Source organism: Rhinopithecus bieti, unplaced genomic scaffold (assembly GCF_001698545.2).
Source record: "Rhinopithecus bieti isolate Rb0 unplaced genomic scaffold, ASM169854v2 scaffold_19617, whole genome shotgun sequence".
NCBI classification, from domain to species: Eukaryota; Metazoa; Chordata; class Mammalia; order Primates; family Cercopithecidae; genus Rhinopithecus; species Rhinopithecus bieti.
The window spans coordinates 683,261-710,354 of record NW_016809622.1 but is presented as its reverse complement, the minus strand read 5'-3'; the positions used below and the strand labels follow the sequence as shown (position 1 = coordinate 710,354).

At 40.9% G+C, this 27,094-nt stretch overlaps 1 protein-coding gene across 1 annotated transcript in view; it reads left to right on the top strand.

Annotated features, from left to right (window-relative positions):
- The window catches only part of BMPER (BMP binding endothelial regulator), a 260,754-nt gene that overhangs the window by 50,729 nt on the left and 182,931 nt on the right, over window positions 1–27,094 (top strand). Inside the window, exons 4-6 of the mRNA XM_017889844.1 lie at window positions 15,382–15,464; window positions 18,922–19,012; window positions 23,285–23,367. Coding sequence (XP_017745333.1) covers window positions 15,382–15,464; window positions 18,922–19,012; window positions 23,285–23,367 — 257 coding nt within the window. The remainder of the gene's footprint in view (window positions 1–15,381; window positions 15,465–18,921; window positions 19,013–23,284; window positions 23,368–27,094) is intronic.

The following is a 27,094-nucleotide window of genomic DNA, read 5'->3' as shown; positions in this document are numbered from 1 at the left end:
TTTTTTTTTTTTTTTTTTTTTTTTTTTGAGATGGATTCTGTCTCTGCTGCCCAGCCTGGAGTGCAATGGCAGGATCTCAGCTCACTGCAGCCTCTGCCTTCCAGGTTCAGTGGATTTTCCTGCCTCAGCCTTCTGAGTAGCTGGGACTACAGGCATGCCCTACCATGCCAAGCTAATTTTGTGTTTTAGTAGAGATGGGTTTTCACCATGTTGGCCAGGCTGGTCTTGAACTCCTGACCTCAAGTGATCCACCTGCCTTGGCCTCCTAAAGTGCTGGGATAACAGGTGTGAGCCACTGCACCTGGCCAGGAGGCTTTCTTCTATTTCTCTCAATGTTTTGTACTTACTTCCTGCCATGGAATTTTGAACATACTCTAACCTTTGCTTGGAGTGCTTTTCTGCCCTGTGTTATAGAACTGACTTTGACCCATTTTTTAGATTTCACTTTGGACATTCCTTCCCGGCATGCATGGGTACTTGCTGTACAATTAAATATCTTTTCTTCTTAACGCTAACCTCAATTGTGATTCAGCATTTTGATTTTCTGGAGCTCATGCTAAACTGGAAGTTTTGGGAGGGTAGGGATGATAGTATTTTCAGCTCTGATCACTGTGCCTGGTACAGACTGGCTGCCCCCTGAATATATGTTGGATAAAAGGGAATAAGAGAAAGATGGGAAAAATGGAACTAAGTTTCAAGCTTCCTAGTTCAGCGTGTGTCTCATGATGTCATGAGCATATTTCGTGTAGTACTGTTGACTCACATTAAATGGTTCCAACTGTTCCTGGCCATGGTGGAGGAGGGTGGTAGTTGAAGTTGAGTGAGAGTGATAGGGAGAGAATGAGAATGGATAAATAGGGATTTGAAAAATGACTGAATGTCTACCAACGAGTTCCAGGTCCTTGATATTTTATTGTTCCCTCTTTGAATTCCATAGAGGTTTAAAAAGATAATTAAAACCACCACAGTTTAAGTATATTTTCATATGGTAGTGGCTGTAGTATAGTATAGTACTAATAAACTTACTGATCACCTAAATGTAATTTTTAGTAGATCTTTGTTTTGTGCAAAGCCACCAGTAATATTATGCAATTAGGACTTCAGATTTCCAAGGTACTATAATTTTGATGTGATTATCTGCTTTCTTTTATAACATCACATAAAATGAACCTTTAATGTAGCTTTGGGTTTTCTGCAGCTGCTCTTAAAATGATTCTGCGACTGCTTATAGCGTACCTGCCATGAGGAGTAAACTGCTCAGCACTTTAAGATGGTTTTTTCCCTCTCCCTGTCTTATAGTATATTTCACTGTGAGAATAAAATCACAGTGATGCTTATCATCTCAAAATGTTTTGGAACCAAAACATTCTTATCTCCTCTGAGGCTTCTAATGACATTGTTTCATGGAGGGCCATAAAGCTGAGAGAATAAAGTGAGGTATTCTAGGTAGAAACTTGGGGTGCATCATCAGAAACCCCGGGAAAGGAATGATTTGACACTGAAGGCCCTGCAGTCTGTCTAGGTTCTCTTTTATTTGCTGCTTAAATTTGTCAACTCTGAAACTGAAAGTATGTCCATATATGTGACATGCATCTATTGAGGAAGATGCATGAGTGTGCAGGCATCTGATTGTTATTTTAAAAATGATCATGATGCTGAATGGTAAATGTTCCCACTGGACTTTAATCAGAGAATACTCTTGTAGTTTCTTCAGAAGTTGATTCCTTTTTTTTTTTCTTTTTAGAATTGAATGTTCTAGATTTGTTTTGGAGAGGAACCTCACCTTAGAGCTAATGTGTATTGGCTTAGAAATCTGTCTGCTAGAGAGATTGATGTTTAACAAGACTAATATGATAATGAAGGTGAACAATGTACATTGATATGTTCATGAACTTGAGTGTCTCCTTCTCCCCGTATGAGCTTATTTACGCCAGAGCCAGCTAATTATGTTTCTAGTAGGTTGGTGGTTGGAGGGCTGAAGATGTTTATCTGCAGACATGTTTGGGCATTGACTGGCTGATGCTGAACACATGAGGCAGTCCTCTGACTGTCTGAGAGTGTCCAGGCATCCTCCAAACCTGCACTGTGAGTTTTTAATATATCGGGTTCCGGGGAATGTGGCATGACCACCTTGATGAGACTGTGAATGCAGAAGCAAGGCAAACATCTTCAGACCTTGAGAGGCAAGGCCACACAGAGCAGCTGAGGGCAAAAGCCCAGCCCGGTTAATATTTTCAGACATCTAGACAGGGAACTTCTAAGCCTTACAGCCTGAGGATTGTATAATAGTCATGAAGACCCTCAGTTATTTGAAGAATGAAGTGAAAAGAAGACAGGATTTGGAATTAGATGGGGAATCAATTCTTGACTCTGCTAATTCTAGTTACTTGACCTTGGCCAAGACGTTTCTTTCAGAACCTTTGTTTTCCCCTCTGTATCATGCAGGGGCTGGACTAGATTAGTGGATCCTGAACCTGCTTGTGTCTCAGAATTGCCAGGACTGCTTGTAAAATACTCAGAGCCTGAGCCCCACTCCAGACCAAATGAATCATAATCCCCAACGAGGAGGTCCAGGCAACTGTGTTCTTTTATATGGCAAGACACACATAGCATAAAATTTACCATTTTGATCATTTTAAAATATACAATTCGATGGCATTAAGTACATTCACATTGTTGAGCAACCATTACCACTATCTATTTCTAGAACTTTGTCATCATCTCAAACTGAACCTCTGTACCCATTAAACAACATCTCCTCTTTCTCTCCTCCCCTCAGCCCTTGGTAGCCTGCATTTCACTTTCTGTCTTTATGAATTTGCCTATTTTAGGTACCGGATATAAGTGCAGTCAGACAATATTTGTCCTTTTGTGTCTGGCTTCTGTCACTTAGCATAATGTCTTCAAGGTTTATCCATGTTGTAGCAGGTATTAGAATTGTATTCCTTAAAAGGCTAGTAATAGCCCATTGTATGAATATACTGCATTTTGTTTATCCACTCATTTGTTGATAGACATTTGTATAGACTCCACTGGGCATCTATATTCTGAATTCGCCCCCTAGGTGGTTCTGATGTTCAGCAGGCTTGGGAGCCCCTGGAATGAATGTTCTCCTGGTTAAACGATGTGTTGTATATACCAAGTTTAGGAGAAGGAGAGCCAGACATAATGCCACAAACTGAAAATATGTGACTGTCAGTATGCTTAACTATTTCTATCTAGGTATATGGAATTAACAGCATGACCTCAAATGCTAATAAAATACCCTAAACTCTACCCAAAAGTTCATGGTCTTCTGTTAGGAAGATAAAAGGTTTCACAGAGCCATTGGCACCTACTGTTAAAATATATAGTACTATAAACCGTGATGTGCTGATGTGCTTATCTTCCCCACACTGTTTTTCTTGATATCACCTTAGTTGCCAGGAATTGACCACGGTGGGAGTATTCATACCTTGGAAATCAATGCGTTTCGAAGTCAGGGCTTTTTCCTCTTAGAGAGCTGGCTGTTAAATATGGGAAGCACACCACTGATTACAAGCCAGGTGTTTGACATTTCTCTTCTTTTTAACAAGAGTTTCTAATGAAAGAAATACAATGTAAAAGTATAAGCCTTTGGTGATAAACTAAAATTCAGAAATCGATGGTTGCTCTGAGATTCAGGGAGTGCAGGAGATTCCAGTACAGCTCCCATGAGTGCCTGCTTTAGCTCCAGCTTGGATGAGGTATGGGCTTATGGTGTGGAGGTTTCTCCTCATTCCTCTCCTGGTGTGATCACATGGGTCAGTAGCTGCTTTTCTTGACAGATATTTGGCAGTCTCTTCCACAGGGCAGGCTCCTGCGCATAGGTTAAGGCCTTTATCGAATTTTTTTTTTTTTTTTTTTTTTTTTTTGAGATGGAGTTTCACTCTTGTTGCCCAGGCTGGAGTGCAATGGCGTGATCTTGGCTCTCCGCAACTTCCACCTGCTGGGTTCAAGCGATTCTCCTCCCTCAGCCTCCCCGCAGTAACTGAGATTACAGGCGCCTGCTACCACACCAGGATAATTTTGTATTTTTAGTAGAGATGGGGTTTCTCCATGTTGGTCAGGCTGGTCTCAAACTCTCGACCTCAGGTGATTCGCCTGCCTCAGCCTCCCAAAGTGCTGGGATTACAGGCGTGAGCCACCGTGCCTGGCCAAGGCCTTTATCAGTTTTGTCCTGTTTTTAGAATGGGTGAATTTTTCTCTTTAATGAGCGAATCTACCCATGCTTCAAATGTAACAAAGAACCCCTCTGATCTCATGGGATGAAATCAGAGGCAGCCACACAGACTTCCAGAAGACTCTGTACAGTGTTGCACTGTTGAATCAGATGTCTCTTCTGCTGGCTGCACAGTTCTAAAATCATCCCAAGCAAATGAGTCTCAGCTCAGCCTCTCCAGCAAAGAGCCCAGGTGAAAGAGGTGGTAGATAAGAAGAAAAAGATGGGTACAGGAATGTGTGTTTTCACAGGCCCCCTAGGAATGCCCTTAGTCCTTGGACTACTCGTGGAAAAACGCTTCCCAAAAGTGTACTTGGCAAACATAAGCAGGCTTCATTCCACAGTTAAAGAGGCTTCTCAATGAGGCATAGATCAAGCCTGATATTTCCATATAAGTAATTTTTTAAATGATCTAAAAAGCACCTAGCAGGGGTATTTTGTAGACATAGACAAGCTTATTCTAAAATTTGCATGAAAAGGCAAAGGACCTGGAATAACTGAAATAACCTTGAAACACAAGAATACAGTGAGAGGAATCAGTCTACCCAATTTCAACGTGTGTAGTACAGCTACAGTAATAAAGACAACATGGAATGGACAGAGGGATGGACACACAGATCAGTAGAATCGAATGAAGAACCCGGACTAAGACAGAAATATATCCACCTGATTTTTAACAAAATGCCAAAGCAATCTGATGGAAGAAGGCTAGCTTTTTAAACACATGGCGCTGGAGCAGTGAGCTGTTCATAAACAAACATAACAAACAAAAAAACACACAAAAAACAAACACCTCACCTAAACTTTATACATCATATGATTAGGTCAAAATTAACCACAAACTTAAATGTGAAATGGAAAACTGTAAAACTCGTAGAAAACATATGTAGGAGAATATTTGCGACCTAGAGCTAGGCGGAGTTTTCAGACTTGACACCAAAAGCACTGTTCATAAAAATGAAAAATTGATAAATTTACCTCATCAATATAACAACTATTTGTTCTACAGAAGCTTTGTGAGGACAACAAAAAATCTAATTAGAAATGGGCAAAAGATATGAAGAGACATTTCATCAGAGTATATACAGGTGGCAATGAAGTGCATAAAAAGATGTTTAACATCATTAGCTATCAGGAAAATGCAGTTAAAGCTACAAGAAAATATTAACTCACTTATCAATATTGCTAAAAATATAAACATCAAACCCTTGGACAACATGGGTTTCAACTCTGTGAGTCCACTCACACACAGATCTTTTTCAATAAAAGTTACACCCAAGTGTCCCTGCCTCTCCTGTCTCTCCTTCCACCTCCTCCACCTCCTCCACTTTTTCCACCTCTGCCACCCCTGAGACAGCAAGACCAACCCCTCGACTTCCTCCATCTACATTAATGTGATGAGGATGAAGACATGTATGATTATCCACTTCTACTTAATGAAGAGTAAATACGTTTTCTCTTCCTTATGACTTTCTCAATAACATTTTCTTTTCTCTAGCTTACTTTATTGTAAGAATACAGTGTATAATACACATAACATACAAAATACATATTAATCAACTATGTTATTGGTAAGGCTTCTGGTCAGCAGTAGTCTCTTAGTAGTTACATTTTTGGGGAATCAAAAGTTATATTGAATTTTTGACTTCAAGAAGGTTGGTCAAGGGTCAGCTGTAGAGTGATAACACCAAATGCTGGTGAAGATGTGGAAAATCTCTCATACATTGCTGGTGAAAATGTCAAATGATTGTTCGGCCACCCTGGAAGTCAGTATGACAGTTTCTTAAAGAACTAGACATACACTTACCACATGACCCAGTAATTGCACTCTTGAGTATTTATGCCAGTGAAACAATGAACAAATGTTCATCACAGCATTATTTGTAAAAGGTAAAATACTGGAAACAACCCAGATGCCCTTCAGTGGGTGAGTGGTTAAACCAGCTGTGGTATATCCATACCAAGGAATGGTATGGATACTCAGCAATAAAAAGGAACAAACAATTGATACATGCAGCAAGTTGGATGGAGCTCAGAAGAATTATTCAGAGAGAAAAGAGTCAACCTCAAAAGGCTACATGCTAGATGATTCCTTTAATATTCTTGAGTAACAAAATTATAGAAATGGAGAGCTGACTAGTGGTTGCCAGGGGTTAGAGACAGAGGCAAGAAACAGACTGAGTGTTGTTATAAACGAATAGCTTGAGGGAGTCTTGTTGTGATAAAACAATTCTGTATGTTACGTGGTTACAAGAATATACACATAATAAAACTGCACAGAAACACACACCCAGACAGACACAAGTGAGTGCGTGTAAAACTGGGAAAAATCTGAATAAGCTTTGTGGATTGCACAATTGTCAATTTCCTTGTTTTGCTGCTGTCCTGTAGTTATACAAGATGTTAACATTGGAGGAGGTTGGGCAAAGGGTGCATAGAACCTCCCTGTATATTTGTTTGCACTTTTCTGTGAATCTATATTTCAGAATTAAAAATAAAAGAGTGATGGTGGAGTATTTTTGACAACTTTTCCTGATGAGTCCTGAACACCCTATTTAATCAGCCAGAGAGTTTACATTAAGTAATATGCTTTCCATAGTATAAAAATCATGCAGGATAATGCATTAGTGACACAGATGGTGTTTCATATGTGTGTTGTAGATAACGCATTTATTCTTTACACTGTCACTGATGTCTTTGAAATTACTTTGAGGAAACTGAGGGTTCCATTCTTGACTTTTTGTCTTTAGCCACCATAATTTTTCTTATGAGGTTGTTGGTTGTTTGTTGTCTTTAAATAAATCTTAGTTTCTTAGGCTGCTACTATGCACCCCAAACTAGAAACATGTTCCTATTATGAAATGCATTAAGGGAGAAGAGTCCTTGCTGCAACTTTTTATACATCACCACCATTCTTGCATTTGCTGTCTTCTTAGCATAAACACTTCTAAATATGGGAGTGCCTGTTGCTCAGGGCTGAATCCCATTGCAAAACATGTTCCTATTATGAAAAATGTATGAATTCACCATTAGATGTTTGAAGTTGATGCTTTGAGCCCTCATTATTTGTTGCTTTCTAATGTTGAAAGGCCCAAGGCTTAGCATAGTTGGTAGCCAAATGTAAATACATTTAGAACAGAGTTCAAACTAAGTCCTCAAAATCAGCTCTTACCACTCCAGCCGCAAAATCTGCATTTAACCTTAAATACTGGCTTTCTACCACCACTGGAACATCCTTTTAAAGTCTCATTGAAAGGAAGCATGCCATCTTCCCCAGGGACAACACTTTTACTACTGAAGCTACCACTTTCTGAACTCCTTCTTTGTGTCTAGCACAACCCAAATAGTGAATGGAACATGGCTTTTAGAGTAAGGCAGAAGAGGGGCCATTTGTTCCCAAAGTAATTGCACTTTTCTGAAGCTTGGTTCCCTTATTTCTAAATACCGGGGGTAAAATGTTACCTGTTGTGGAGTTAGATGTGCTCCCTTTGCACTACAAGGTCCTTGTTGTCTGTTCTATAGTGCTAATATGGTTTGTCTCTGTGTCCCCACCCAAATCTCACTTTGAAATGTGATAATCCCCATGTATCAAGGGTGGGGCCAGGTGGAGATAATTGAATCACGGGGGCAATTTGCCTCATACTGTTCTTCATGGTAGTGGATAAATCTCACAAGATATGCTGGTTTTATGAAGGGGAGTTCCTCTGGACACACTCTCTCTCCTGCCGCCATGTGAGAAGTCCTTTTGCTCTTCCTTCGTCTTCCACCCTACTTGTGAGGCCTCCCCAGCCCTGTGGGACTGTGAGTCCATTAAACTTCTTTTCTTTACACATTACCCAGTCTCGTGTATGTCTTTATTAGCAGTGTGAGAACAGACTAATACAAGTGCTTTTATGAGAATGAAATTAAGTCCTTTATGTGAAAACTCCAAGTTCAATGCCTCACCTATAATAATTATGCAATTATTTAAATTTTCTTTCATTTTTTTTCCCTTTTCCTGTTGGAAGATTATTTGTATAATATTTTCAAATTGTTTTGGTACCTCATCTTTGGAAGTGGCCTTCAGTGACGTTTTCCTGCCTTATAATCTCACAGGACTGTCTCTCCTGGTGTAATACTATTTTCCTTCTTTCTCCATTTTTGTTCAGCATGAACTCAACTTAGTTCTTCCTTCTTTTCCTTTTGAGAGGCAATGAGGGCTGACTGCTTGACAGTGGGGTGCTGAGGGTGGGATGGTTTTTTCAATGGGATTCAGGCCTAAGCAATAGGCACTTCCATATTTAGAAGTGTTTATGCTGAGAAGAGAGCAAACACAAGAATGGTGGGTGATGTATAAAAAGTTGCGGCAAGGATTTTTCTCCCTTAATGCATTGCATATTCCCTTTATTGTATTAATTACACTAAAAATTCAAAAGTATATTTTGTTGACTAGAATCCCAATTTATTTGTGGTTCATAGAATGTATTGTATTACCTTACGGTCAATGGCAGATACTGTATCTATTATGATACTATAAAGTTCTGTGACTGAGCCACAATTTCATCACTTTACAGTCTCCAGTAAACACAAAGATTAGAAATCCAAGCAAGTCATGTGGACGTTTTTTTTCTTCCTTTATACTGGTGAAGTGAGTTGAATTTGCAAGTGATTCACTGTACTCATCTGAAATTTCTGCGTATTTGGGGTTTATTCATTAAATCATCAAAAATTAAGTGAAATAGCTTTCTATCATTTTTTATTGCCAATTATTTCATTTCAATCACATATTGAATTCCTAATTGGAAGTGAAACTGAAAAGCAATGAAAAAAATTTTGTGGTGAGGGAGCACACACTACTATTTAAGAACTCAGTTCATGGGCCTGATTCTTTCTCTTGAGACTGAGGAAATGGTTTGGCTATAAAATTCCCATTAGCCAAAAATAAGCTCAATTGCCTCCAGGATTCATGGTAGATACAGCCTCGAAGAGCAATAAAAGCCTGTTTTAAATGAAGTCTTAAGGACACTGTTTAAGCCCCAGAATGGATAGTCAGATTTTATGTTTATCCCTTTTGATTATACTTCCATATGTTTCTGGAGAACAGTGTCTGAAAAGTGGTTCATTAAAAAAATTGTATTGGGTTGGGGTAATTTGGGGCTTATTGACCAAGTCCAGGGGAGCAGGGGTGCCCTATCAGGTGGCCTGGAAGCAGCAAAGCATGGCAGACCTGTCTGCTCTGTTTCCTTGTGCCATGTGGCATGAAATGACTTCAAAGACTCCCAGTTTGGTTTAATTTAAATAAATATGACTGTTTGTGTGCTTATTAAAAAAATAGTCAAGAATAAACCAGTAGTTGGGCAACCAAAGTAGGTTTTTGAAAGGAAAAGGCACTCTACTGAAAGTTCACTTATCTGAATAGCTCCACGAAAGCTTTCCTGTTTCTGGAAGAGGAGTTGAATGGGCCCACATACCCAAGAGAAAACAGGAGGTCCAGTGAATGTCACCTTTTCTATGTTCTATTTCTGTGGTTTGTAGGAATAGCTGTATGTTGGTGCCTACTATTTATTACCAATGAAATTAAACATTTATCAAGTCCTTCCCATAAACAAAGGGACTTGGAATTCACATTGTGCATGGAGAAAGAACACAGGAGCATACCCTGAGTGAGGAAGTTTCATGGAAGGCTTCCCAGAGACTATGATCTTAAGCTGAGTCTCGAAAAAGGATGAATTAGGCAAGGAAGGAAAGCTTGGGTGACCTAGGTTTCCTTGTGGGACAATGGAGATGGAGAAAATGGATGAGATCCAGGCTTTTCAATAAGGGATCAGCATGTGCAAAATCTCAGGTTGAGATCTTCTGGCCATGTTTTGGAGAATTCTAAGTACAGTTTCTCTGCAATGGAGGGAGTACAAGTTTGGGAGCAGCAGAAGAGAGGATGAAGAGGTGAGTTGAGGCCAGACCTGGGATCTCTTTGATGTTTAGTAAAGGTCCATGGTTTTCAATCCTGGCAACATGTTAGATTCCTCTTCCACTTCCTACTTTTGGAAACTTTGATCCAATTTGTCTAGAATAAAAGGGCTAGGGGTGGATGGGCCTGGTTTATACCTCAGTCAGGCTGTGCACCATTGGTCATTGTGAATGACATGAGCAGGCCAGAAAGAGCACACAGTGACAGCTGTGTAGGAGGATGGCTTAAGAAAGGTCCCTACCACAGGCAGAAGAAACAGTCAGTGAGCCTGTTGCAATAGTCCAGGCAGGCAAGAAATAACCAGCAGCTTAGCTGAGGCTGGAGTAGAGAGGTTGGAGAGGTAACTAGGAGAGAGCATCTAGAAGGTGTGGGAGGGCATTGAAGAAGGAAAACCCAGTCAGCCCTCCAAAAAGAGGTTCCAGACAATAACGACTGAGTTTCTTTTTCTTGGACCCTTAGAAGGCAGCTATAGCACAAGAGAGTAAAGTTTTAGCGGAGGGATGGTAGGGTCAGAAGCCAGACAGCCTTAGTTGAGGAACTTGAACATGCATTCAGAAGCTTGTGAATTCACTGTGAAGGTAACCCCAGGCAATGACATGGAGTTCTAGGGATGAAGGGAAAGAACTGGAAAGGTAGGTTGGGGGCATGTTGTGAAGGCTTTGGGTACCAGGGGGTAAGTTATTCATAATGGTAAGATCCAGTTCTTTGCCATTTGACTGATGTTAATGTGAAAAATGAGAGGATTAAGACTAAATGGGAGAAACTAGGCACAGCTAAGGCTCATTAGAAGGCCGATGCCATTTTTTTATGGTCCCGATGATTTTTAACAGCTATTTTAACAACAGAATGATGAAAATGTGTGGTATTCTTTCTCCCTGGGGATAATGTGGCCACTGAAAAAGGTCACAACTAATAGGAAAAATGAGTTTTATTGCTTAACTGTGGATTCAATTAATTTGTGCTCTTCCTGTTTTCATTACCGCATTTTCTCAGTTGACTAGTTGGCTAAGCCAAGCTTCTCCACAATAATATGAATGTTAGGACAAATACTCTGGAGTTCTTTCCCACCCTGAAAAGAATTAACATAAGAAAGCCAAAATATATACAAAAGAAAAGCGCAGCTGATTTAGGCTCATTGTTGTATTATTTTAGATGTAAGGAAGAACCATTGAGCTTTGCGTGATGGTTTAAATCAGGGTTTTTCATCTTTGGCACAATCGAAATTTTGAGCTGGTTGATCCTTGGTGCGCATTGTCAGATGTTTAGCATCATCCCTGGCCTCTATCCATTAGATACCTATGGCACTCTGTATCTTCCAGCTGTGATAACCCAAGATGTCTCCTAATGTTGCCCAAAGTCCCCTGGGTAGGGGTTAGGATGAAAGGCAAAATCGCCCTCACTTGAGAACTGCTGGTTTAAAGATATCGTAGTGATTTTATCAGAAAATTACCACACCTCCCGCTGCAGTACTGATGGTTTTATTGAAGCTTATAAAATCTCAAATGCTTTTTGTCACTAGAAGAAAACTCGTGAATGTTTATAAATCCCTTATAGGGATTTTCTTTTAAATATTTAAAGAAAAAAAAGCTATTTTACTGGTTGCTGCATATTTACCTGACCAGTCATCTAATTATTCCAGTCACTTACTCTTTTATTTAATTACTAGATCTGCTATGATTTAATTTTATATGGACAAATGCTGGTTTTATTCCTGGGCCATGAAGTCCTCAAAGCAAAGGATATTATGCTGAATTAGAAAATGCTAAAATAGTACTAGCAGTTTAGACCTGCTTGTAAAAATGTAATTTTCACATGGCACTTGGATTCTAGTGTTAGTTTCAAATCTAATTTCTTCTATTTTAGAGTAAGCCCTTTAGCCTTTTTGTGCAAATTTTCTCATCTGTAAAAAGAAGGAGATAAACTATAATATCTGTAAGTTTGCTTCTATTCTAAACATCAACATTTGAATATATTTGTATTGTTTCATTGAGTTGTTCCTCCTGCTCCCATAATATACCTCTCAATGCAATTAAACCCAGAATGTGTCCCAGAATGTGGTCCATGGTGCTGGTCTACAATAAGATGAGTAGAGAAATGGACAGTAAACAGAAATGTTTAATACAATTTGGTAGTGTATTCTGTACCTATTACATGTAATAATAAAAGTTAGGCTTATATTTTGTCTCTTTGAAATTCAGTTTTTTTCTGGTAAATCACTTTTATTATATTTTATCAAAGTATCAGTCCACACTGGATTAAAAAACAAAAACAAAGTCAGGGCGCGGTGGCTCACGCCTGTAATCCCAGCACTTTGGGAAGCAGAGGCAGGCGGATCACTTGAGGTCAGGAGTTCGAGACCAGCCTGGCCAACATGGGGAAACCCCGTCTTCTACTAAAAATATGAAAATTAGCTGGGCGTGGTGGCAGGCACCTGTAATCCCAGCTACTCAGGAGGCTGAGGCTGGAGAATCACTTGAACCTGAGAGGCGGAGGTTGCAGTGAGCCAAGATCGTGCCATTGCACTCTATCCTGGGAGACAAGAGCAAAACTCCATCTCAAAACAAAACCAAAAGCAAACAAACAAAACAAAACAAATCTGGTCTCTCACTAGAGGGAGTTTGAGAAGCAATGCCTGGATGTATGATGGAAAATTTTGTCTGCATCTCTTTCTACCATGGCCAATATGAGATAGTATATTCCGTCTCTCTGTAATTTAAATAAAAATAGGGCAAGATACTGTCTGTTTACCCTATTAGTAGCATAAAGTTGGTGGCAAATAGAATTAATTGTAAAGAAATTTATCTAACAGAAATTAAGAAGTCATTTATTTTTGGAGTACATACAATGTTTGCTTTGATTGTATGTATATCTGAGTCTTCATTTAGCTCGTTAGTTTCATGAATTAAAATAACATGTTTATCTGAGAGTCCTTTCATATGAAATCCACTCTAATGCTTGATGTACTGAAGTCTCCATAAGTAGTTGATGGTAGTGAGGGTAGGTGAAGAAGGAAAAGGTGTGGATTACATTTACTAAAGAGATTTTCACAGATGTTTTGGAGTCTATTCAGTCACTCAGATTCATCCATCATTTGAGAAGATCTGTTATACGGACTCAGATGTGATAGAATGACATGTAAACAAGATTGGTTAAGCAATGGAGCACTTCACAAAGTGACCTTCGTCCGATTTTCCAGCTTTACTGTCCAATCTTTCTTTATGTGGTAAAATATGGTGGAGGAACAAGGCTTCCCAGTGACAGTTATTTGAAGCAGGAAACACTGGTGGGTTCCTTGCACTGTGGACCATTTATTCCAATACCTTTTATCCCATAAAGAGTGGAATAATTCAGACAGCCTGGTGCTCCTCCTGGGAGCCCTTTGCACATGACCTGGCATTGTTTGGGAACAGTCTCTTAACCCTGGCCCACATGGATTTTGTGGTACACTTCCTCCTCCAAAAAAACAAAAAAGGCAAGATCCTTGCCTGCACTATTAGCAGCAAAAAGTTACCCTTTCTTTCAGTTTTTTAATTCAGATGATGAGAATATATAACATATTTGGAAACTCCACTGGCAGACTTGGCAGGCGTTTCATATTTACTTGGACTTAACATGAATTGGCTTTGGTTCTCTGATTTCCCCGCCTCCATCTCTCAGAGCAAGTTATTTATTATCTGAATGAGTCTGTGTTAGTGGATCAGACATGCACATGGCACGTCTCTTGTAAGTGCGTTTGTTCAGTAAGATTTATGCTAGACCAAATTGTTTTATATTGGTTTTCATTGTTGAAAATTTACTGTATTCATTCTCGGTTTGGCCTAAGTATTTGTAGTGTGCTAGGGGTTCCTGTGGTTGAACATTTTATCTCTGTAACACTTCATGCAAAGGAAATTAAAAAATATATAGTGAAAGCATTTCCTTAATGTGTTTCCAATCGGCTGTGTACTTTAGTAATTTGATTTGTAGGAACTAGAAGGCAGAGTATTAATGAGCCCTTTTCAATCATTCATAATTCTTTGGGAATTCAGATCATAGTTCCAAGTTTATGAAAACATCTATTGAATTTTTTCTAAGTCCTTTGTTATTCTGCTTGAATGTATTAAGAGGGATTTTTTTTTTTTTTTAACCACAGCATTATCTAAAAGTTCTCATGGAAGGAGTGAGTCTCTTCTCTGCATCTTGGACAAGAAAAACGTGATGTGAATTGAGGTTGATTAGCTTGCCAGAAATCAGTCATTGCAACAGACAGCCAGGCACTTTTATTTCTGCATTATCACATATGTGTGTTCCTGCTTCTGTACTTTTTGTATTAAGCAATCCAGACTATGTATTGGTAAATCTCTTTGCCTAATGGGCTTCTAAGGATACAGTGAATATAGGCATTGCCAGGTGCATCTTCCTAGATTGTGTAACCCACAGTGTGGAGGGGTATTTGTACACACTGACTCAAGACCTAGGCTGTGATTTCCACACTGTTGTTTCTTTGGCCTTTTTCCACAGAGACTCAAGCTAACTGGCTTATTTCTTCTTTTGAGGATCTCTGGCCTTTGACTTCTCTTTTTGCCAATGAATAAACATGTGATAATCCATACTTGGATAGTTTCAGATTTGCTTAATCTAATTTACTACCTAAAAGTAATACAAAAAAGAATATGAAATTGTAGCTCTTAGAAATGGAGGTAAGAATTGAACGTTTTATCTAGTGGAGATGGTAGCTCATCAACAATCTTGGATGGGTATAGAATTTTGTGTTCAATTCCTGTATTTTAATTTTCTGCTTTTATTTTCTATCATGTTTTAAGCTTCACTCTTGATCTTGAGTTAACTTAATCTCATGTAAGATCCCTTTTCATAGTGGTGTTTTTAGCTCTGTTACTCCTCATATGTCATTAGGCATAAGTCAAGTCATAAGGTTATACATTTTGGCCATGAGAGTTCATCAATCTATGGCTTTGCACTTGATGATATAATCCAGGAGGTTAATCTTTTCAGTAGTCAATGAATTAATGTAAGTGAATGTCAAGTGGATACTTAGAAGGCTTAGTTGTGTTTTGGGAAAAAGTAGTCAAAGAGCATGGTGGTTCCTGTGATCGTTAATTTGGGCTTAGAGAACATAACTTATTTTGCTTCACACAGTAAAGGAAACCCATATTCATTCTTGGCCTTTCTTCCTGCTTCTGTGTCTCCTGTCTAGGTTGCACCTATGAAGGAAATACCTATAACAGCTCCTTCAAATGGCAGAGCCCGGCTGAGCCTTGTGTTCTACGCCAGTGCCAGGTAAAGTTCAACTATTTCTCTCTTTAGTGAAAAGGAATCCACAGAGTCCTCTTTAGTCACCCCTTCACACGACACAGAACAAAACCCTAAAAAGGCCAAACAAAAATGAAAAACCAATGAAAAAGCAACTGTATTCTTGTCTGTACTTACTGTGACATTCATCATAACGAGACAGGTGCAGCATAGATATTGTGTAGAACTTGCTTCCAGAAACACACAGCGGAATTGTCCACCATTGTTCAATTGTGCCTGGAAAAACTCCAGGAAGATGCACATGTCCTTGGGGAAAATTCATGTCTTCCTGTGAAGTCATCTTTGAGCAAAACATGAATTCCTCTTAGCAGAAAGGGGGTTTTGTTAAAGGATGTATGTTTCCCTTCTTTGATTTAGAAAGATTTTGAACTGGATCCAATCTGTAAACTATTACATTGAAGCAATTAGTATACCGTGACTCGATGATTTCAACCTGACAAATTAAAAAACCACGAATTCAGCAACTAGGGAGTCCACTGTGGCTGATCCTTATTGAACTCTGAAAAGAGCAGTGATTCCACATGGTTCTAACCCCGTCAGGTGTTAAACACAGCAAGATAAACTAAAGCAGAAATGAAAAGCCTAAATTTTCAAACTCCTCCTTTAAAAAAAACAAGCACACAAAAACTCTTTGTATGTACTCTGTTAAAAATTATGCTCATCTAATTTTGACAAAACTAAAAAATTCCTCTTTGTAGAGAAGATGCTGTTAAATCATTTTATCCCTAACCCTATTTCGTTGTCCAAGGATATGCTTTTGCATTTAAAGGAGATTGAAAGGTTAGTATAATAATGGATATTTCTCCTTGCTCTTATCTTAAGCATAGTGACATTTAGTTTACTGAAATCTAAATTGTATGTAGTTACACTCCTATTATATGCCATGATAGGTATGTTCATTCATAAGAACTTCAGCTATTTATTTAGTTAAATATTCAGCTTATTTATGTAGAAAATCTGTTACTTGTTAAAATAAGCAGTAGGTAAACAAATATAAACAATAAGTTATTAAATCAACAAATATTTGCTGGATTTTTACTCCAGGTTGCAGGTCCAATCAGTGTCATACTGCAAAGGGATGAGAGCAATAAGTTTCCATAACACCAAAATCCCACATTTGTTCCAAAATTTATACCACTTCACCCATGCCCTGACTCTTGACCAGCAAAATTTCCATTCTTTGATAGAGCACTCAGAAAACCAAAGCCATGGTTACAATGCTAAACAAGACAATCACATATCCTCTGGAGTCTAGCATAGTATTCCTATGTAACAGTCAGAGGTTTTGAAGATCCTCAAGTTGCATGGACCAGCCATGGGTGAATTTTACTGCCTTTGGGTGAAGACCTTGTTTAAATTAAGTGGAAGCTATTATATGGGAGAGACTATTTTGTTGACTGAATAACACATTAAGCCATTATCCATTGTTAATCCTGAAACTCCAATTGCCTAGCATCTCTGGTCAGTAGGGCCCAGAAAGAGTGATGCAGGAATCTCTAATTACTGTTGAAAGAGATCTTAAAGTCCAGCAGCCTTGGGAGTCAGGAGATGCTGACCTGTAAGATGGGGCACAAAAAGTGGATGTTACCTACCTAAGAGGAACTTTGCCTTTCATTTTTCCTCCTTTCTAAAACCTTGTCTGTGCCCTGCTAGCTAGGATAATATTTATTCAATATGCAGAAAAGCAAGCTGCGGTGAAGGGACCTACCAAAGGCTGCCCCTTTGCTCACCTGGGACCTTCCCTCTACTGACTTGCTTCCTTCTTTAGGTATGAGACCTTATCTTGGAATGCAGGAAATTGCCATTTACTGGCACCTGTCAGGGAAGTCTTCTTGCTTCTCTGCAGAATGACACAATGGCAACCTCTCTTTGCATGCTCTTCTTTTCTCAGGGCACAAAATCAGTAACAGAGGATACAGTGTAGGACAATAGGTGAAATATGGATTCTGACACTCACATAACTTGCTGCTTAACCTTGCTGTACCTCACTTTAACCACCTATAAAACAGAAATAGTACTCTCTTCAGGGGTAGTTGTAAGCAGAAAGTCAAACTGTTATTAAAAATGCTTCTGGTAGAGCGCCTGCATGGACTGGGTACAACAAGGTCTCAGACAGATGACAGGAAGTCTAATGATCTGGCCTAGATCCATTTGAATTGAATTCTACCTATTTCTTATATCTTCCTACCAAGGGAGCTCTGATGGTGAGAAATTTACCTTTATTTTCCTGCTTTTAATTTCTTATGGGAAGAGGAAAATTTGAAGATCACGGACAGGAAATTCATGCTGGGAACTAACCTAAATCCTCCATCTGGATTGCAGATACTGAAGGAAAATTGATTTGGGGCCATGCATAGCTTTTTGCGTTGCTTCAGTTACATAACTAAAGCGTGGATCTTTTTGTGATGTTATATATTGCTGGTACCTTAGTTGTTTATTTTCTTTCCCATGTGATTTAAGCCATAACAAATTCTCCAGTGAGTGGAAACCTCAGGCCTGACATGATATGAAAACATTTAGAATGTAGCCCTTCTTGTTGGGTTGAGATGATGTGGTAGCAGACACGATGAAGAAAATGACCTAGTTGTCAATTTGTTATGTTTGTTTTCAGCCTGTGCCACCCCTCCCATCACAGACAACAACAAAAACCAAACCAAAAATAAAACACAAATCCATTTACAAAATGGGTAGAGAATCTGGAGAAAGCCCTTCGAAGGCCAACTCTGAAAATTAATTCTAAAAATATTTCAATTGACATTAAGGTGATATTAGAGTCCCAATATCAATTTGAGACTCACTTGATTTTATTATTAAGCCCTAAAGTCTCTATTTTGACATATATAATATGAACTTAAAAATAGTTTTGTCTAATCCCTTCCTTTGATGCTTGAGGAAAACCGAGACCCAGGCTCTGTGTGAGGCAGAGTGACCTTTCTAAGATTGCAGAGCTGGTCTAGTTATTTCTAGGAGGTTGGTAAGGATTTAGGATCTCCAGGTGCTAGTCTGGGTTAAGATGCTTATACTCTATGCCTCACCATTAATGGCTTGACGTGAATAACAATGACAGAAATTATAGGAGTGTGGAAAACCTAAAACAACTGTGAATGAGCAGCTAGATTCTGTTGGGTACTCACTGACACCAAGAAGGTCTTAAAAACTAGATTTAAAAGGAAGCAAGAAATTACGGCCAAAGAGAAAGCAAAGACAGGGAAAATAAGACGTGACAGATTTGCACTGAGTTCTAGAGCATTGATTGGGGTGAGCCTGGATCTCAACTCGTTGGTGTCTCATACCTCTTGCCCTGACACCCACCAAGCTTTGCGGGTTTTGTGCTTGGACACTTCTCCTACAAAGGTCACTTTCCAAAAGTAGTAACTCCGTGGGAATTCCGGGCTGACTTTGCTTGTGGTGTTCTGTGTTTCAGGAGGGCGTTGTCACAGAGTCTGAGGTGCGCTGTGTTGTTCACTGTAAAAACCCTTTGGAGCATCTGGGAATGTGCTGCCCCACATGTCCAGGTAACATTCTCAGGAAGGGAGGCTGGAAATCTCTGTGTGTTCCCTCAGGAATGCATGAATCTCCCAAGCCCTCTTGTTGGAAATTTTCTTCCCTTTACATCTGTGTACCTAATGGGTTTAGAGAGCGAGCTCCTTTGCATAGAAATATCCGCTTGGCCTCCTTGGTGTGCCCAGCATGAATGCAATGTGCTGGAGGTCCTGGCATGCCGGTTCTCCAGGCTCCAAGGTCTGCTTTCCATTCCACAGAGCTACAGGTAATGCTTATTTTGGAAGAAAAGGCTGTGGCTTTCTCTGGCTTCCAGAAATGTCTTTTTACTGCTTCATATTGCAAAATCCTGGCCAGAGCTCGCCATGGTGATGAGGTGACCAGATGTTTTCTGAAAACTGAGAGCTGTGTCCCTAAGTGAATTTAGCTTAGGGTTTTGCTAGTCTCAGTTTTCTGTGTGGTTCAACAAGGTGAACCCTCTGTCTTTTTTAGAGGGACCTGCTTTCTAGCTGACAGCAAAAGGATCTTTCCTTTGCAGTGGCTGGAACGTTTCCTTTTACTTTTCTGAACAGGATTACAAAGGCCTCCTGCATCTTTTCCTGCCCTTACATACAAGCCTGGGGATTTTGAGGTGAGAGATTTTTCCTGATCTCTTAAGCCACTGGCCGATAGTCTCCGACAGGTGTTCTGCATTTTGTTGTTGTTGTTTTTTTTCTGAGTGCTTTTCCTCAAGAGTGGTAATACGACTACTGCTCTGCTTTTGAGGTTAATCTCCAAAGGGCCTTCTGTTCTTGGAAACTTCCTCTGAAGTGCCTAAGGCACCACGGGACAGTCTGCAGAGATGAGCTCCTGCTCCATTCTCAGGCACCTGTCGCTTTCTTCCATGCGGTCTGAAAGGCATGGTCCCTTTCAGAGTTCAGCCTTTTCTCACCCTTGAATGACAAGGATAGCCAGCTTCCACTTACGTCTAACCCTTCTCAGCTCCCCTGGCTGTCTTTATTCAGCTTCCTTTTCACACTGGGATTTCTGCAAAGCTTGTATTGTTCATGAGCTTACATGAAAGCCAAAAACTGGTTGAAAGTAAAATTATTTTTTCCGTTATCCAGTTATTTTGTGTCTATCAAGCAGAGATTGCTTGAGTGCTTTTCCCTCAGAATGCGTTGAAAGGTTTGTATCACCTAACTGTATCCTTAAATGCCTACAGGATCTTTAGTCAATGAGATCAGTAGTTGTCCAGGCTGCATACCAGAGTCACCTGGAAATCCTTAAAAAAATCAGTCTTGATGATCAAGCTGTATCCCAGACCAATTCCATCAGAATCTCTGAGGAACTCTGGGGTCTCAGATCTCCCAGATAATTTCTATACACAGCCAACCCTGACATTGATAACAGAGCATATTTTATATACCATATAGATTTAAAAATATCATAGCTCTTAAATATGAATTCAGTTGTGTTGAGTAGACTGTTGCTTTATTTTTTATTTATTTATTTTATTTATTTATTTTTTTGAGATGGAGTCTCTCTCTGCTGCCCAGGCGGGAGTACAGTGGCATGATCTCGGCTCACTGCAACCTCCACCTCCCGGGTTCACGCTATTCTTCTGCCTCAGCCTCCCAAGTAGCTGGGACTACAGGCGCCCGCCACCATGCCTGGCTAATTTTTTTTGTATTTTTGGTAGAGATGGGGTTTCACCCTGTTAGTCAGGATGGTCTCGATCTCCTGACTTCATGACCCACCTGCCTCGGCCTCCCACAGTGCTAGGATTACAGGTGTGAGCCACTGTGCCCGGCCGACTGTTGCTTTGTTGACCCAGAATCAACTCAGAGCTGCCCTCTCCTCATAACCATGGGATCCATCATGGACCAACAATAATGAAATGGAATACTTCAAGCCCAAGACCTCTCACCCTGTAGAACATTCTCCTCACTTAGGAGATAGTCATATTTTCAGGCTGCCTTTGAAACTGTGGGTACACAAACAGCAGAGTGATCTATTTCAGCAGTTGAAGTTATATTTGAGCCATTGCTTCTTCCACTCTCTTTTTGGTTGGGTTTCTAGGAAGGAAAGGGCTAAACTCCATGACTGCTCATATTACAGTGCTAAGTCCTCACAGCCATCCACTGTTTACACAAGAAGAAATTAGGCCCACCGAGAATAAGTGCCTACCTGAGGTCTGTGAGTGAGTAAGGGCCGAAGATGGGGTTGGGATCCAGCCCCTCCTCTTTTCTGACCACCATAGGGCACTACCTCCCATGCCCATACATGCTGCAAGAATTGAGAAGCTTAGGTCCAGGTGCTCTGGGAGGCAAATCTTTAAGAATTGGTGTGCCAGTGTCACCCACCAGCCCCCTGACACCTGGGCAGGCTCTGTGTCCTCAGTTATGGAGTCATGAATCAATTTCATTCCCTCTCCTTAATTTCAAAGGCCAGCCTTTGGGATGCAAATTGGAGGATCCAGAAGGAACTGTATCCACAAGGCATTATCTTTTGTCTTGTGAGGGAGTCTTCAGCCAAATCTAGAGAGGGAGAGTCAAGAGAAGCCTTGGATATCCTCCTTGGTCACTCGGAAGGACTGGCATAGATCAGGAAATGGCATTCTGTGTAATGACAAACACGTAATCCATGGTCAGTTTCTTCCCGAAGCAGATTTTAGGGCATTCTTGGTCGACTGCTCTTTCCTTTTCGCTGGGCTCTTTGCTCAGGAATGGTGGGTTGTGATGGAAACAATTTGCATAGAATTTTCATTTAAAATTCCTTTAAGTGGTCAAGTGTAGATTGTTATAGTTAATCTGGCAATCTGTATGACAAAATCAGTGGTGCAAACCTGTATGAAAGAATTAAAGCTGCCTTGTTGGAAGTGCACCTTAAAGAGAGACGACTGGGTATCTGCCATAGTAACAGTGCTGAGATACAGCCACTAGGAGGGCCCCACAGTTACCAAGCCTTCTGGCATCACTGAGAATACCAAGGAGCTGGTTGATTGCTAACTCTGCATGCCAGTAGCATACAGATCTTATGCCTGGGGCATTTTTTTAAACCACAGTTTCACTTGGTAATGCAACTTCAGGCTTAGTAGCACTTGTCTGCATGTCTTCCATTTAACAAAGGGCTCTGTATCTAGCTTAAGATGAATAAGGTCAGTGGCCAGATCAGGTGACGGTAATGCCCATTCTTCTTTGTCAGGAACCAGCAGCTCCAAGAGCTTGGTGGGTTCTGCAGATGGCTTTAGCTGGCAGGCCTTGAACACTCATTCTCAGGGGCGTGGAGCAGTCTTCCACAAGACCCCGCTTTGGCTAACTTTTGCCCACTGCTAGCTCTGCTCCCAGCACTGTCTTCCATGGAGAAAGTGACCTCAGCTGTCCTGGCCCAGCACCTTGTGAGGTCAGTCCTGAGGAAAGTGGCTTTGCTGTTAACTCATAGTTTTCCCATGGCCTGTGTGACACAGGGTTCCTGTCTGGTCTGTGCGTCCTGCCATTTATGACCTCTCTTTGGAATTTGGCAGTGTCCTGGGCATCTTTCTGAATAGGGAACACCTCCTGGGTTTTGGTCCTATTATTAGCTCAAACTTGGAGGGGGCCACAGTCCCTTTAACAGAGAGTGTGGGGCTGAAAACCCATGTGATACCTCCTGTCCTGCCTCTGCCCCTTCTTGCCTTTGTACCTGGTCCTCTGAACAGTGCAGCAGATGGGTCAGAACTGATTTTGAATTCTAGCTCTGCCACCTGCCAGCTGGGGTGAGTTACTTTCCCCTCTGACCCACATTTTCCTTATCTGTGAAAAGAGTGATGAAAGTCCCTACTTTGTAGGATCATTGGGGATATGGAGTGAGGTAGGGGTACCTAGGATGCGGTAGAGGCTGTGCCATTCTTACGTACTCATTGAGTGGGGCCCCTGGTGTCATCTGCTCTGAGCTCATGGTTGACTTCTCTCCCTTGGCCTTCCATCTGCCTCCTCTGGCCCCTCTGGGTTTGGTCCCTCTGGCAGTGGGCAGCATGATCACCATGCAGCTCCCTGCATGGCTCTCTGTGGTGCACTGCTGCCCCTTGGGCTGTCCTGGGTTCCAATGTCTTATTTGTTTTCCAGAATCTTTGGGGTTTCAGGTCCCATGCCCATCTTTTGCCTCTGTTTTTTTCTTTTCACACTATGCAGCAATCTTGTCCACTGGTTGAAGAGGACACTTGGCTGGGTGGAGATAGGCAATGGATGAACTGTGGATAGAAGGATTGTGTCAGGTTGAATGATGGTGGCTGTTGCCCTAATTCTAAACTCTTCTCTGCTTTCCAGGTTGTGTGTTTGAGGGTGTGCAGTATCAAGAAGGAGAGGAATTTCAGCCGGAAGGAAGCAAATGTACCAAGTGTTCCTGCACTGTAAGTCCTGCTGTGGATGTTCACAGGGTGTCCTTCGGGCTAAGCGCTGCTTGTGCTCACCAGGAGCACTCTACAGCCTCTCCCTCGACTCCTTTCTGGGGAAATGTCAGTCCCTCCTGATGTGGAGCCGAGGGATAAGCTCATCCACCTGGCTCGGTGCTACTGACATTCTGGGCTGGGAAATTCTTCTTCATGGGCCTGTCCTGTGCATTGCAGGATGTTTAGCAAGGTCCCCTGGCTCCACCAACTGGATGCCAGTAAACCCCTCCAGCTATACCACCACCAATGTCTGCAGACCACCCATTGGCCCATGGAGGGCAAACTTGCTCCCGATTGAGAAACTCTGCTCCGAAGCGTGAGGAAGAGAGGCTGCCTTTCCTCCACGTGCCTCCTTTTTTTGGAGAAGGCATGGATTTTCTGTTCCTCAGGAGTTGAGGAGCTTCTTGCTGAGGCAGCTGCTTGGTTTTTTAGTGCAGCCAAATAAGAAGTGATGGGGACAAACACAGCTTGCTTCTGTGCATCCTGAGGGGTGAGAACCTCGTTTGAGGGCTGATCATTTACAGGTTGCAGAGTGGATAGGAGGAAATTGCCTGAAATGTTGGGTTCAGGGCAGAGGAGGAATCAGACAAAGTTATAGGCTTGTCTTTCCAAGCATTACTGAATTCTAAGCCGTATACTAATGATCTCTCCAACAAGCTTAGATATAAAAAAGAACTTGGCAGTGCTATTATTTTAAAGGGATCTTTTTCATTAATATATGTTAAATTCAGGGTGAAGTCAGTGGTGGTGGTAGTGACAGGGAATCTAGTCCTAACCAGCTGCTCCAAGTTATTTACAGTAGGGAATTAGTACAACCATCTATTTTTTAAGCTTTTAATCTGTTATAAGAAAGAACATACATTTTCCAAGTCACTTGTGACTCAGTCTGCATCTCAGAATATTAAAAGGAAAATACATGGGTAACTCTAGCATCCTAATTTCACCAAAACAGAATCATATGTGGATCATCATAAATCATAGCATTTGTTGTTTCTCTACATGTCTTTTCGAAAATCTTTCCTCCTCCCTTCAGCACACATGCACCCAACCTAGAGAATACAGATTAGAGGAAATATGATCAAGTGTGATAGCTTTTGTATGGGGGAGAAGAAGGTAAAAAGAAAGGGAGGGAGGAAGAGAGTATATATGTATGTGTCTATATATCTAGATATAAAACATATGCAATATACATAATATACATCATGTATATAATAATATATAAAAAACACAAAGTACTCATGAAAATAGGCATGAGCTTGCATATTCCAACTCAACCGCCATATTGTTCCTCTCCTGCTAATTTTGACTAAATAGCTTTATTTTTTAATTTTTTATTTTTTGAGAGCTCTGTCTCCCAGGCTGGAGTGCAGTGGCGCTATGTCAGCTCACTTTAGCCTCTGACTCCAGGCTCAAGTGATTCTCCTGCCTCAGCCTCCCAAGTAGCTAGGATTACAGGTGTGCACCACCATGCCTGGCTAATTTTTGTATTTTTAGTAGAAATGGGGTTTCACCGTGTTGGCCAGGCTGCTCTGGAATTCCTGACTGCAAGTGATCTGCCCGCCTCAGCCTCCCAAAATGCTGGGATTACAGGTGTGAGCCACTATGCCTGGCCTAAATAGCCTTATTTTTTATGTAAATGATTTCTATTTACCACTAAATATTACCCATTTCTCAATTGTATTTCTTCCATACTGTAAACTATGAAGCTTTCTGATAATTTTTAAAAAATAATCTTATGCTTTTGGGAGTAGACTGAGGAAAAACAAGGCATATTTCAATAGGAAATCGTAAATGTGCATCTGAATGAACTGCCTTTCCGGGTAAAGGTGTGCCAAGGTCAGGCAGCTGAGCCTCCTTGGAGAGGAAATTTAGAAGGTGGTAAAGAAAATGGAAAGTTCCTGCAGCTGTACCAGTGACAGCCGGCCAGAGTTCTCCAGTGCTGGAACTGGAAATGAGCTTAGAGATGATACGTACAGGGGTCACAAACCAAAATGTACTGCAGGCATTCTGATTTCATATGTTTCTAAACACAATGCATGATGAATGAACACCAAGTTTTCCTGCCTAGTGAGTTCTTGCCAGACCTGGAGTCTATTCCTTTCTCATATCCTTATATTTAATTTTGTGTATTCCTGTATTATTTCTAGTTTTCTGCAGTGCCACCCTCAGCACTCAAAGGGCAACGGATGACTTTGATTATGCTCCTGATATCAGTCTTTAGATGAATAGAATAAATGGGAGAGGCAATGGAGTTCTTGCTTGAGGATAGGACTTTGGTGTACCAGCTTGGGTATGGGGAGTGTCATGAGAGCAGTTTTTCTTTTATGAACACACACATTTGAGGTGTAAGCTCGCTTTCTTGTAGCTTGTTAGTAAAATAATCCGGTTTTAATATTCTTTCATTTTGCTACCTTTTGATGGAGTACACTAAAAAAAAAAGTAATGTCTTGGCAGCAAATGGCCCTCTCTTGAGGATGGTAACTGTGGAGATGTTCACTTTAAAATGGAATATATTCCAAATGTATGGCCTGGAGGCATGGAGTTTAACTAGGAGGCATGGAGTTTGCCAGTGTTGCCCTGGCAGCCAGCTCGGAAGCTTTGGCATGTGAGGTGCGTGCAGGTGTGGGGTGCCGTCTTGCTGCGTGAGGGGGCAAAGCTGAAGAAGGGTTTTAGACGGGACCTGTGCAAGGCCACATGCCCCACTGAGGAGGCTGCCAGAGAGGTGTTCATAATGTTAGGCTGCAGCTTCCCTTGTACAAATGAAGACTGCATGTAAAAACCTGTTTTGCTTTGGTAAAAATAGAAAGTTGTATATATAGAGAAATACAAACCTATTATGCACTGGAGCATGTATATAGTATTTATATGACTATATATTTGTTTGTATATCTCTATATCTATAATTGCATGTATCTATACACACACACATATATATGTATATAAAAACATGCCTATAAATACAAATACAAACATACACATTTCTAAGATATTTCTCAACACATTTCTAACATACACATGTTTAAGATTGGATGCCCCAGAAACAGATCTTGAGACAAGTATATATGTGTAAGTAGTTTATCTGGGAGATAAAGAAGGCATGGGCAGAAGAGTGTGGAGGGGAGACAAGGATGAAGAAGCAGCCAGTTGAGGGAATGTCACTGAGTGCTATGGTCTGAATGTCCCCCAAAATTCGGTTGAAACTTAATTGCCATTGTGGTGGTATTAAGAGGTGGGACGTTTAGGAGGTGATTAAGCCACGAAGTCTCTGCTCTCATGAATGGCCAAGTGTCCTTATATAAGGGCTTGAGGGAGGAAGTTCATCTCTCTTGCCCTTCTGTCACTCCCGCGATGTAAGGACACAGTGTTCCTCACCTTTGGAGGTTGCAGCAACAAGGCGCCATCTTGGAAGCAGAGAGAGCAGCCCTCACCAGACACCAAACCTGCCAGCACCTTGATCTTGGACTTCCCGGCATTCAGAACTGTGAGAAAGAAATTCCTGTTCTTTATAAGTTACCCACTCTCAGATATTTTGTTGTAATAGTACAAGTAGACTTTGACACCAAGTGAGCTACCATTGTGTGTGACCAGAGCTTAGTCTTGCTGGGGAAAGTCTGGAAGCCAGTGTAAAATTCCTGCCTCAGAATGTTTTCACTGAAGGAGTGAGAGAACTGAAATGTCTACACACCAA